Raw genomic sequence first — 13,851 nt, forward strand, 5'->3', positions numbered from 1 at the left:
GGCGCCTTAGCCGGTTGAGCTATAGGCGCCGAGCCAAGGCATTGATTTCTTAAAGAAGATCCCTTTTGCAAAGTCAAAACTCTAGTCCAGATATATAATCCTGTGTATTGGTAATACATTACCTGCATATCATTTGTGATATGAGAATACTTTCCGTCTTTGTGGTTTATTTTTCCTTTTTGGTACATTTTAAACTTCAGAATCCTTTATTTACTATTTGGCTTTCCATAAACAGGCAGGTTCTCTGTGAGATTCTTTATTTTAAGAAAGTATGGTTCAGTGTCTGTAGCACAGTGGTTATAGTGCCAGCCACATACAACCGAGGGTGGTAGGTTCGAACTTGGCCCAGGGCCAGCTAAACAACAATGACAACTGCAACAAAAATATAGAAAGGTGTTGTGGCAAGCACCTGTAGTCCAGCTACTTGGGAGGCTGAGGCAAGAGAATCTCTTAAGCCCAAGAGTTGGAGGTTGCTGTGAGCTGTGATGCCATGGCACTCTACCAAGGGCGACATAGTGAGACTCTGTCTCAAAATTAAGAAAAAAAATTAAGAAATGCATTGAAGAAAACAGTGTAAAAAAAGATAACTCATATAGGTAAATAAAAATTATAACAGTCCTAAGCCAATTTCAATGCCTTTTGAAACAATAGATATTTTCCAAAAACTTTTTTTTGGGGTGGCGCCTGTGGCTCAAGGAGTAGGGAACCAGCCCCATATACTGGAAGTGGTAGGTTCAAGCCCAGCCCCAGCCAAAAACTGCAAAAAAAAAAAAACAAAAAAAACCAGAAAACTTTTTTTAGATTGTATGTTTCAAGTATGGGTGGAGGGAGGGTGTTTGGTAGGACCACACCTATAAGGGTTCATCTTATAAGGGTACATGGGAATCTTTCTAAATGTGGAATATGCATGTCTTAACACAATAACTAAGAGAATGCCATGAAGGCTATGTTAACCAGTTTGATGAAAGAATTTCAAATTGTATATAAAACCAGCACACTGTACCCCATGACTGCATTAATGTACACAGCTATGATTTAATAAAACAATTAAAAAAAAGAAATTGTATGTTTCTTAGAGCCCTTTGCAATCGCTATATGACATATCTTTGCCATTTGTTGAATTGAGGATGAAACCAAATTTTCCATAAATTTTACGTTTGAATTGTTTGAATTTTAACTATGTAACTACTCATTGAAGTAAACATTTATGTTTACCCATTATTCTTCCTTGTTGATAACTTGTATAGCTGAGATGTCCTTAGGCTTAGGTTGGGCAGCTTTGATGGAGTCTCTCTGGCCTTTGAAGTTGGCACCGTCCAATATAGCTACTACCTCAAGGGATGTGTGGCCATGGAAAAACATGTTTTTGTTGTTAAGTGTTCTTGCTTTCTAGTAATTTTATTTTCTGCTCAAGGGATTTAGTATCTGTTCAGATACTTTATTTTTAAAGGCCACATAAGTAATGACTTGACCTCTAATCTTAGATTTGAAAATTTCCCAGACACTAATAAAGATGATGTCTGATGACCTATTATTTGAGAATAGTACTCATTGGCTGAATCAGTGCTATTTGAAAATGTATATTTTTGGCTCGGCGCCTGTGGCTCAAGTGGCTAAGGTACCAGCCATATACCCTTAAGGTGGCAGGTTCGAATCCAGCCTGGGCCTGCCAAACAACAATGATGGCTGCAACCAAAAAAATGGCCAGGCGTTGTGGTGGGCGCCTGTGGTCCCAGCTACTTGGGAGGCGGAGGCAGGAGACTTGAGCCCAGGAGCTGGAGGTTGCTATGAACTGTGATGCCATAGCACTCTACCCAGGGGGACAGCTTAAGTCTCTGTCTAAAAAAAAAAAAAAAAAATGTATATTTTATTATGAAAAATTTCCCATGACTGAAAGACTTTCTTAGTAAAATCATACATGTAATGACATAATTTGGTAATCTCGTAGACATTATCTTACAATGCTTTTTACATGGTTGTCACTGAGACTTAATACAGTTCCCAACAACTCTTCTCAGATATCAGCTTGAGTTAATTTTGAGAAAAATGTTCCATAAGCCATAATTTTATGAGGAATAGCACCTATCTTCTGGACCCTAGGTGGCAACATTTTATGCAGGGCATTGTGGCTCATGTCTGTAACCCCAGCACTTTAGGAGGCTGAGGTGGGAGGATTGCTAGAGACCAGGAGTTCAAGACCAGTCTGATCAACATAGTGAGATCCCCTCTCTGCAAAAAATAGAAAAATTAGTCAGGCATGGTGATGCCAGCCTGAAGTCCCAGCTACTCAGGAGGCTGAGAGTTGCTTGAACCCAAGAGTTTGAGGTTGCAGTGAACTATGATGACACCATTGCATTCCAGCTTTGGGAATAGAGTGAAACCCTTTCTCAAAAAAAACCAAAACAAAAACATTTAGACATGAAGGGTTCTATAGTAAAAGACCTAGATTAATCTTTATTTTGTATAAATATAGGCTATCTTTCTAATAAATATGTAAGTAAGGTTTTTATATAGCATCAAGTTACGACTGAAGATGAAGATCTTAAATTATGTGGGCTGGCCAGGTTATCAGCCTAATATTTAGTGGAGTGAAAGAGAAGTTCATTATATGGTGTTAATATGTGTGGCAAGGTGTATTCATGAAGAAGAGAGGAAAGAACAATTTCTTCTAGGTGTTGGGGCATAGCTATTTGTCCTTTTTTGTCTTTTTTTTTTTGCATTTTGGCCGGGGCTGGGTTTGAACCCGCCACCTCTGGCATATGGGGCCAGCGCCCTACTCCTTTTGAGCCATAGGCGCCACCCGATGTTTAATTCTTTGTTGCTGAACTCTTAAGTTAGTGCAAAGAGAAGAAAGAACTTGCTTAGTTAATTGTAATCTTTAATTGAAGTCTATTTTAGCCTAGTTAGACAATCCTGAAAGAAATTGGAGTTAATTAGGTTTTCCCTTTGGTTCTATTTGAAGAGAAATATTTCAGTTCATTTACTTGAGGCCATAAAAATTTGTTCTTCCTTTGCCTACAGCAAGAATTATGAACAAAAAGTCACAAAACAGATTCAGTGTTAATTTTTAAAGCTTCCCTATATTTCCACCCTCATCAGTGGTAAATAATGTGCCTGACCGTAAAATGGAAAAAGTTGAAATTTTCCACTTGTACATTTGAGCTTTTCAGAGGTATTATACACTCTGGAAATAATAAAAGATACTAGGGCTTATACAGTGCTTTTTGTGTGAGGAACTCATAAACACTAATGCATTGATCCTAACACAGTACTTGATTGTGACTTTCAAAGGTCATGAGTTACTGCTGTTACAAAAAAAAAAAAGAAAAGAAATAGATGGAGGGGAGCTCTACTTTACAAATATCGTTGAAAAATATCTAGATAAAAGTTGAATCAGTTAAGTGAAAAATATAAAATTATAGGGGATTTTTATTGTTTGTTGACTTTTCTCATAGCTGCTGCTAGATTTTTATTCCTTTATTATCATTTTTCTTTTATCGGTGAGTCTACTTAGATTTCCTTCACTATGTTGCCCAGGATGGACTTGAACTTCTAGGCTTAAGTGATTTTCCCACTTTAGCCTCCTGAATAGTTGGAACTACAAGCAAGCACCATCATACCCACCCTGAATCTCTTAAAAAAGAAAGCAGGATCTACTTTTAAGCCATTTCTTTTCAGCCAGGAAGGTTTAACACAAAATGGTTTTCTAAGTTTGTCACATGAACATAAGAGTACATTTTGTTGTCCTGAATTGGGAGATCCTTTTAGGTTTCTTAGTTTATTATTTGTGGTATAAAGCTATTGATTTTGATGAATACAGTGGTCATGTGGCTTAATTTACAACTTTCTTTTGTTTTGTAGGTTTATTCTTCAATCCAAGGAGGTAATTCACAATCAGCTGTTAGAGAAACAGAGAATAGCAGAAGAAAAAATTAAAGAACTAGAGGTAAGTTTTGAGTGAATATTAGGAATAAGAGTTGAGTTTTGGGAAAAAGTAATACTTTCGTGTCATGTTAAATGAAAATGTATGCCTGTGCAGGTCATGTTATATTATTTTTATTTTTTCTAATTGTGTTAGAGCAATGAAGAGGTCATATTTCTAGCAGTATATAAAACAAAACAAAAAAAGGAGAATTGGAACCGTAGGGAATTTTGAAGAAGATAGGTTGCTGTTAACCTGAATGTATTTAGTTTGTTGTCTTTGAAGGACCATGTCTTTTCTTTAAAAACAACAAACAAAAAAAAATAGAAACAAAAGTACAGTGTATATTTAAATAACACGTGATTTTGGTGGATGTACAGGAGAGTGGATAATGATAATAGTTGTTAGAGGATCTTGGTGTAGTCCTTTCTTTTTTAAGACAGAGTTTCACGATGTCACCCTCAGTAGAGTGTCGTGGTGTCACAGCTAACAGCAACCTCAAACTCTTGGGCTTAAGCCCTTCTCTTGCCTCAGCCTCCCAAGTAGCTGGGACTACAGGTACCCTCCATAATGCCCAGCCGTTTTTTTGTTGCAGTTGTCATTGTTATATAGCAGGCCCAGGCTGGGCTTAGTATATGTGGCTGGCCTCCCACTCACTGAGCTACAGGCACTGAGCCAGTGTGGTCTCTTTTATACATTATATTTCCTTTAACTTAGATTAGATTCTAGACAAGGATGAAGTAGTAACCTGTAACTTAATTAACTGATAGGTGGTGCTCTAGGGAGGAAAACATTTTTTTTTTTTAAACTAGGGAAAAAGATAGGTAAGAGTAAGTTAGTAAATCTTTGGAAAATTGGATTTTTATTATTACAGTAAGACCTTTAGTGGGATATTCTTCTTGGGCTTTAGTGAAAGGCCCATCCTATATATAGTAAAAGTTAGATGGGACAACTGGTTATTATCTCTTAGATACAAAGATTTCTTGAGATACAGGTGGAGATATGGACTTCATAGGTCACTGTCTAATTTCTATGAGTGCTAGTTGAGGCCAGTGGTTTAGCATCTGACTCAGCCCTCTGCAGAACTGGGGAGGTAGCCCATGTAGCCTTCTGGGGGTTTCTTAGGGGCACTGATATGGCTTGGTCTGGAAGCGTGTAGTGTCATAAGTTATTTAGCCTTAATTTTGTTTGACTACTGATTATTTAAGCAAACTTGATCATAGATTTGTAGCTTAGAAAAATGTATTGTAAAAATAAGACAAAAAGACCAATAAACTAGGTTATTGCTGAGTCCTATTTTATTGTTTTTATCAGCACAACTGTTTTAGAGTGAATTTTATGTCTTGTGTTTCCTCAGAAGAGGGAAAAGTATCTTTAAAACCCTAAACAAGCCGGGTGTGGTGGCTCACGCCTTTAATCCTAGTGCTGGGAGGCGGAGGCCGAGGTGGGTGGAGTATTTGAGCTCATGAGTTCAAGACCAGTCTGAGCAAAATCGAGACCCTCATCTCTACTAAAAATAGAAAAACTGAGACAAGAGGATTGCTTGAGCCCAAGTTGGAGATTGCTGTGAGCTGTGACACCACGGCACTAGGGCGACAACTTGAGACACTATCTCAAAAAATAAAAACCTAAACAAAACCATTTCATGTAGATAAAACAAAAAATATGGTTTTCCAGCTGTGGGTAAATATATCTAAAAATTGTTCTGATGGATAAGTAGCAATATGCAAAGTAATATGTATAAAATTCCTTTTATGAAAACAAAAAAAATCAAGATCTTGTGTGAACATTGGAAATGATGTATAAGGATATATATTGAAGTGTTAACACTGGCTACCCTAAGGAAATTATATGAGGCATGGGTAAAATGATTTTTGTCTTACAATCTCTGTGTTGAATAAATTGTAGTAAGTATGTGTTAACTGTTATAATTGGAAAATTATCAAGTTAAAATTCCCACAGGTGATGATTTTAGCATACTGCTCAGTTCCGGTAAGTATTAGGAAATTTATTTTCCAGAAGTTTCCTTATATTAAGTCTCTCATACACTGGCCAAGATTATTTTATCTCGGGCGGCACCTGTGGCTCCGAGGGTAGGGTGCTGACTCCATGTACCGAGGGTGGCAGGTTTGGACCCAACCCTGGCCAAACTGCGACAAAAAAATAGCCAGGCATTGTGGTGGGCACCTGTAGGCCCAGCTACTCAGAAGGCTGAGGCAAGAGAATCGCCTAAGCCCAAGAGCTGGAGGTTGCTATGAGCTGTGATGCCATGGTATTCTACCGAGGGCAACAAAGTGAGACTCTGACTCTAAAAAAAAGTATTTTATCTCTTAGGAAATTATTTTATCTTTTTTCTTTTTAATCTTTCATTTTACATGTCTCTTATAAAGGCAATACAAGTGCACTATAAATAAAATGGTCAAAGTATAAAATAAATGATTAAAGCAAACAATAAAAATATAGCTTTCTTTTCTTCTCCAAATGCTTCCACATGTCACCTCTGCATTTGATGTGTATTAGTCCAAACATTTATGTTTACATAAACATATTCATACACATACACAGACTTTAAAAAAATACACATAAAGAGGAATTATGTTGTATATGCTGTTTTTCATCATTTGACAGTTTTTATTTTTGAGACAGGGTCTACTATATTGTCACCACACTTGGCTTCCATTTGACAGTTTATATTTCTGCTTTAATAATAGAAATATAGTTTATACCTGATTTTTTTATACCTAATTTCTTATTTCCATCACTGTTGTAGTCTCCCATTGCCTTGACATTCAGTTACTCTATGAACCTTATCTCTGCATTTTGCATACTGTCTAATTAGTTCCTTAATCTGTATTTTTTTTTTTGAGACAGAGCCTCAAGCTGTCACCCTGGGTAGAGTGCCATGGCTTCACTGCTCACAGCAACCTCCAACTCCTGTGCTCAAGCGAGTCTCCTGCCTCAGCCTCCCAAGTAGCTGGGACCATAGGCGCCCGCCACAACGCCCGGCTATTTTTTGATTGCAGCCATTATTGTTGTTTGGCGGGTCCGGGCTGGATTCGAACCGCCCACCTTAGGTGTATGTGGCTGGTGCCTTAGCCGCTTGAGCCACAGGCGCCAAGCCTTAATCTGTATTTTGAACAGCGTTGCATATCTTTCTCTCCCTCTGCACTAATTCTATACTTTTCTACTGCCACACTTTCATAGTTGTTACTTCACCCTGAAATGTAGGCATAAACTGATGTGTGCCCTCATGTACACAATACTGTTAATTGTGGTGTTCAGATTTTATGCATCTCTTGCTGATTTTTCTTCTGTTTATTCAGTTAGTTACCAAGAAAGATTTAATAAATCCTCCTCTATGATATTTATCAATTTCAACTTAGTCTGTCAGTTTAGTGGGCAGTGGTATTTAAGACACTACCATCTGGGTGGGTAAATGCTCATTATTACATTATTACTTAAACATAGTTCAGCGCATATGTTTTATTTTGCCTTATGTTCTTAGGAATTTCTCAGTTGTTTTTTTTTTTTTTATTGAGACAGAGTCTCACTGTGTCACCCTTGGTAGAGTGCCATGGTGTCACAGGTCACAGCAACCTCCAACTCCTAGGCTTAAGTGATTGTCTTGCCTCAGCCTCCAAGTAGCTGGGACTACAGGTACCCGCCACAACACCTGGCTATTTTTTGTTGCAGTTGTTTAGCTGGCCGGGGCTGGGTTCAAACCCTCCACTTTTGGCACTGTAACTACTGTACTGTGGGCACTGAGTCTAAAATGCTATTTTAAAGATAGCATTCCAAGAGGCCGGATGCATTGGGCTCATGCCTATAATTCTAGCACTCTGGGAGGCTGAGGCATGTGGATTGCTTTAGTTCACAAGTTTGAGACCAGCCTAACCCTGAGCAAGAGCAAGACCCTGTCTCTAAAAATAGCCAGGTGTTGTGGTGGGCACTTGTAGTCCCAGCAACTAGGGAAGCTGAGACTAGAGGATTGCTTGAGCCCAAGAGTTGGAGGCTGTGAGCTGTGTGAGTGCCATGGCATTCTACCAGCGGTGACAAAGTGAGCCACATACACTGAGGCTGGCAGGTCTGAACCCAGCCCAGGCCACCTAAAACAACAACTTCAACAAAAAAATAGCCAGGCATTGTGGCGGGTGCCTATAGTCCCACCTACGTCAAGCTGTCACCCTGGGTAGAGTACTGTGGTGTCATAGCTCACAGCAACCTCCAACTCCTAGATGTGATTCTCTTGCCTCAGCCTCCCAAATAGCTGGGACTACAGGCGCCCGCCACAATGCCTGGTTATTTTTTGTTTGTAGTTGTCATTGTTGTTTGGCAGGCCTGGGCTGGATTCGAACCCGCCAGCTCAGGTGTATGTGGCTGGCCCCTTAGCTGCTTGAGCTCCAAGCCACTGGTTTGATTTTATTGTATTGTGTTTTTTTTTTTTTTTTTGAGACAGAATTTCATTATGTCACCCTTGGTAGAGTGCTGTGGCATCACAGCTCACAGCAACCTCAAACTCTTGGGCTTAAGAGATTCTCTTGCCTCAGCCTCCCAAGTAGGTAGGACTACAGGAGCCTGCCACAATGCCCAGCTATTTTTTTGTTGTAGTTTCCATTGTTGTTTGGCAGGCCCAGGCTGGGTTTGAAACTGCTAGCCCTGGTGTGTGTGGCTGGCACCTTAGCTGCTGAGCTACAGGCGCAGAGCCAGTTCTTATTGTTTTTCATGTTTGCCCTCTCTATATTTTTTTCTGATCTTTCATGAGTGCAAAGGTTACCTAGAATTTGTCGTGCCATGCCTACATAGTCAGCCAACCTAGTGGCCTCAGCTACTGATACTTTTATATGACATAACCTTCTTGTCATACATGTTCTTTTTTTTGTTTTTTGAGGCAGAGTCACCCTGGCTACAGTACAGTGGTGTCATCATAGCTCATAGCAGCCTCAGAGTCCTGGCTCAAGTGATCCTCCTGTCTCAGCCTCTCTAGTAGCTGGGACTGCTGGAACAAAGAATGGAAGAATGTGAATGCTACATTTCAATACAAGTCTTGGTGTCTTTGTAAAATAATTTTCTTTTTATAATGAGTGACATTGCTGCAAAGAGAATGTAGGAGCTGCTTTTGACAAAATACAGTTTTAGTAGAGAAGAGGTCTTACTCTTGCTCAGGCTGGTTTGGAACTCCTAAGCTCTGATGGTCCTGCTTTGCTTCCCCAGAGTGCTGGGATTACAGATGTACCTCATGTTCTTGTCTAGGGAGTCATATTCCCCCTGGAAGGGTACAGATAAGCACTATCTTAATGGTGAGAATATAGTCTTATATATTTATTATCTTTTTCTTCTTAAAACTTTTTTTTTTACATTTTAATATACCTATGTTCATTTATTTTTTAAGTCATAATCACTTTAATGAGATTAATTGGGAAGTATTTTCACAATAGACTTACAACCTGATAGAGTTATGTGGATTATATCTTTCCTTTATAAAGATGATGGATCAAGTTCTGGGAGGGAATACCATCATGTCTTCTTTTTATTATCTTTTTGAGACAGAGTCTCACTATGTCATCCTCAGTAGAGTACGGTGGCATCACAGCTCACAGCAACCTCAAACTCTTGGGTTTAAGTGATTCTCTTGCCTCAGCCTCCTGAGCACCATGTCTTCTTTTTTTTTTTTTTTTTTGAGACAGAGCCTCAAGCTAACCCCCCTGGGTAGAGTGCCGTGGCATCACAGCTCACAGTAACCTCCAACTCCTGGGCTCAAGCGAGTCTCCTGCCTCAGCCTCCCAAGTAGCTGGGACTACAGGTGCCCGCCACAACGCCTGGCCATTTTTTGGTTGTGGCCATCATTGTTTGGCGGGCCCGGGGTGGGGATTCGAACCCACCACCTTAGGTGTATGTGGCTGGCGCCTTAGCCGCTTGAGCCACAGGCGCTGAGCCACCATGTCTTCTTAATAGGGGTTAGTATACCAATGATGTTGATCCTATTCATGAGAAGACATAAAATGGTGGCATTAGTAACATAGAGTAGCCATGTTATTTATGTTGTTATTTGAGGAAATTCTCTATTTTTAAAAAATACTGATAATATCTGGCCAGGCCTGGTGGCTCACACCTATAATCCTAGTACTCTGGAAGGCCAAGGTCAAGACCAGCCTGAGCAGAAGGAGCAATATCCGGTCTCTCCTAATAATAGAAAAATTAGCTGCATGTGGTGATGGGTACATGTAGTCCCAGGAGGCGGAGGATCGCTGGAGCCCAAGAGTTTCAGTTGCTGTGAGCTATGATGTTACGGCACTCTACTGAGGGTGACAAAGTGAGGCTCTGTCCGAAAAATAAAAAAAAGAATACTGATAATAACTTTTGAAGAAGACACTAAGTGTATAATACATAATGCAGTATATGTTATTAGAAAAATAAAAAAGCATAATTAAAAAGTAACTTGAATGTAATTGTTTGGGATTTGGAATTAAGACTTCTATGAATAAGTCTTGCTGTCTCTGTAAAATAATTTTTATAATGAGTGACATTGCTGCGAAGAGAAAGTAGAAGCTGTTTTTGACACAATTCAGTTTCAGTGAAAGTCGAATTAAAAGTATTGATAGATTGAGGAGATCTGTATGTTCTAAAGAGTAGAAAATATATTCTATATTTTTACTCTCTTGGTTGGAGGTCAAGAGGGGATAATACTTATAGGCCTCTTTTGCAGCTTAGGTTCAGCTTTCAATGATCTAGAGCTCACCTCCTGACTTTATGAATCTTAGCTATTAGGAACCATTGGGGTAACTGCAAACTTTCAGTGATATATTTTGAACACATCTTGGCTGTGATTCCCTTATGGTCTCTTCTTTGTTCCAGGTGGGGCCAGTTACTGCTTTAGACCCAATTGCCTTTGCTCTGCAGTCTCTATTATGTTTTAGGCTTGTGTATATTCTGGTTAACCACTTTCTTTCCCCTCTTTCTCCAGCATGGTTATTGCCTCTTCCACCATCTTGGTTAGCTCAGCGGTGACAGAGTAAGAATGAGGAAACCCAGGGCTTTCTGGCCCTCTTTCCTGCTGGTGTGCAGAATGTTGCAATGCCTGGTTGTTGGAATAACTCTTCAGTCTGTGCTATAAGTAAAATCTAAAAAACTATGTAAAAGTACTGACTCTTAAAATCCTGACTCTTTCACAAAAATGACAATTTTGGTCAGACAGTGACTCCTGAAATAAGTAGGAAGGATAGTGGTGAGGGAACTGGCTAGGAGGTGCCTGTGACATTCTGCAGTTGGCTTAGTTCTGGTCCTCTGATGAGAACATGCTTTGGAGGAATTCCCATGGTTGATGACATTTTACTTTGCCTCTTGAGGATCATTTTTTCCATAGCATGGGTGGTGACTGATAGGCACGTGGATGGATGTCCAGTTTTGCCCTAAGTACTTCGTTTTTAAGCTGGTACTATTGTATGTAAGGAGGTAACATCAATTACTTGGTGGACTCTGTGATAGGCACCGATTCTTATCTGTTGTCAGTGGAGAAAGGAGGGGAGGAGAGAGCAGAGCCAGTCAGTGATAAAGTGTTTTTAAACATTAAACAAGAAGTAAGCCTAGGCTCAGCGCCTGTAACTCAGTGGTTGGGGCAATGTACCACCGGGGCTGGTGGGTTCGAACTTGGCCCGGGCCTGCTAAACAACAGTGACAACCACAACAACAAATAGCTGAGTGTTGTGGCCAGTGCCTGTAGTTCCAGCTACTTGGGAGACTGAGGCAAGAGAATCACTTAAGCCTAAGAGTTTGAGGTTGCTGTGAGCTGTGACGCCACAGCATTCTACTGAGGGTGATGGAGTGAGACTGTCTCAAAAAAAAAAAAAAAAAAAAAAAAAAGAAGTAAGCTTAATGGTTAATCTGCTTGCATAGCTCAAAGCTTAGAATCCATTGAAAAATTTGTTATTTAGTTTGTATTGAAATGTAGCATTCACAGAAAAATGTATTAAAAGACATATATAGTTTAGTCAGTAATTATAAAGCAGTTATTCAGAATGGCCAAGAAATTAAACATTGGCAAGACACCAGAACCCCTTTCCTTGCTGTTTCCCACTCCCTGATCATAACACTATCCCTGCCTGTCCCTTCCTCTAGGAAATAATTATTTCCTTTTTTAAAAACTACTCTTACTACCTATGGATCTGTCCTTAAAATTTTGGTCTTTTTTTTTTTCCAACAAAATTACTTTTTTTTGCTTTGCTTCTTTTGCTCAGCATTTGTGAGGTACATCCATGTTAATATCTGAGATTGTCATTTGTTTTCATTGCTATGTGGTATCTTGTCACTCAGAAGTATTACATGTATACTATGATTTATCTATCCAGACAGTCCATTTTTATACTTACTCTTGCTGAGGGGAGCCGTTTTTCAGAGACTGCCCTCGACCTTCACCCCAGAAGAGTTTGAATCCTGGAAAGAAGTATAAAATGTTTCTACTCTAAAAATTAGCTTGTTTAGGACATGCTGGCTTACACATGTAATGCAGCACTTTGGGAGGCCAAGGTGAGAGTATTGCTTGAGGCCAGGAGTTTGAGACCAGACTGGGCAACAAAGAGAGACCCTATAGCTAAATGTGGTGGTACATGCCTGTATTCCTAGCTACTCCTGAGGCTGATGCGGGAAGATTGCTTGAGCCTAGGAGTTCAGGGAATTCAGAGGCTGCAGTGAGCTGTGACTATACCACTACCCTCTAGTCTGGTGCATGAACACATTATTATTGTTGTTTTTATTATTAATTTTTTTTTTTTTTGAGATAGAGTCTCTCACTCTGTTGCCCCTGGCTAGAGTGTCATGGTGTCAGCCTACCACCCAGCAACCTCAGACTCCTGGGTTCAAGCTATCTCCTACCTCAGCCTCTCAAACAACTGAAACTATAGGCACTGCCACAACACCTGGCTAATTGTTTCTATTTTTTAGAGACAGGATCTTATACTTACATAAACTCCTGAGCTCAAGCAATCCACCTGCCTTGGTCTCCCAGGCAGGTGCTTAGATTACAGGTGTGAGCCATTATATCTTTTTTTTTTAATAGAGACAGAGTCTCACTTTATCGCCCTCGGTAAAGTGCTGTGGCGTCACACAGCATCACACAGCTCACAGCAACCTCCAACTCCTGGGCTTAGGCGATTCTCTTGCCTCAGCCTCCTGAGTAGCTGGGAGTACAGGCACCCACCATAATGCCCATTGCAGTTTGGCCGAGGCCGGGTTTGAACCCGCCACCCTCAGTATATGGGGCGGGCGCCCTACCCACTGAGCCATAGATGCTGCCCGAGACCCTGCATCTTTAAAAAAAAAAAATTAACTTGATGATTTCCCACCTTCAGCAGTAGCTAGATAGCTAGGCACTTATGGATGTCTTTTTTTTTTATTTTTAAACAAATGGAGGTTGCTAAAGTAATCTTTCTATGTTGTTTTGACTTGGAAGAGTTGTGGGTGAAGCAGCTTCTCTTAGTCATGCACATGTTGGGATGTCGGATATAAATACTTACCTCTTTATATAGGGTGTCCTAAAAGTTGCCCTTAAGTTGCCATAAATATATGGGGAACATGGGACATTATAGCTAAATGTACCTTTGTTTACAAAATATTCCTTACAGAATTTTACAAAGAAGTAGCCAACATTCAGAGAATACTTTGTAAATATTTTGTAGAATTTTATAATGAATATTTTGTAAATAAAGGTACATTTTGCTACAATTTCTCATTTTCCCCTTGTGTGGCAACTTTAGGAGTGACTTTGGGGACAACCTGTAGAGTTCATTTGCATTCTCAACCTTTATAAAAATGAGTATTTGTGGGTCGTGCCTATGGCTCAGTGAGTAGGGCACTGGCCCCATATACCGAGGATGGCAGGTTTGAACCCTGCCCCACTGCAACAACAACAAAAAAGAGAGTACTTGTTTTTTTTTTTT

At 39.8% G+C, this 13,851-nt stretch overlaps 1 protein-coding gene across 1 annotated transcript in view; it reads left to right on the top strand.

Moving 5' to 3' along the window:
- PFDN1 (prefoldin subunit 1) overlaps nucleotides 1–13,851 on the top strand; it is a 67,058-nt gene that overhangs the window by 26,738 nt on the left and 26,469 nt on the right. Inside the window, exon 3 of the mRNA XM_003782139.3 lies at nucleotides 3,862–3,946. Within this exon, the coding sequence (XP_003782187.1) occupies nucleotides 3,862–3,946 (85 nt within the window). The remainder of the gene's footprint in view (nucleotides 1–3,861; nucleotides 3,947–13,851) is intronic.

The sequence above is a fragment of the Otolemur garnettii genome, unplaced genomic scaffold, assembly GCF_000181295.1.
Source record: "Otolemur garnettii isolate 467f Iridium unplaced genomic scaffold, OtoGar3 scaffold00003, whole genome shotgun sequence".
NCBI classification, from domain to species: Eukaryota; Metazoa; Chordata; class Mammalia; order Primates; family Galagidae; genus Otolemur; species Otolemur garnettii.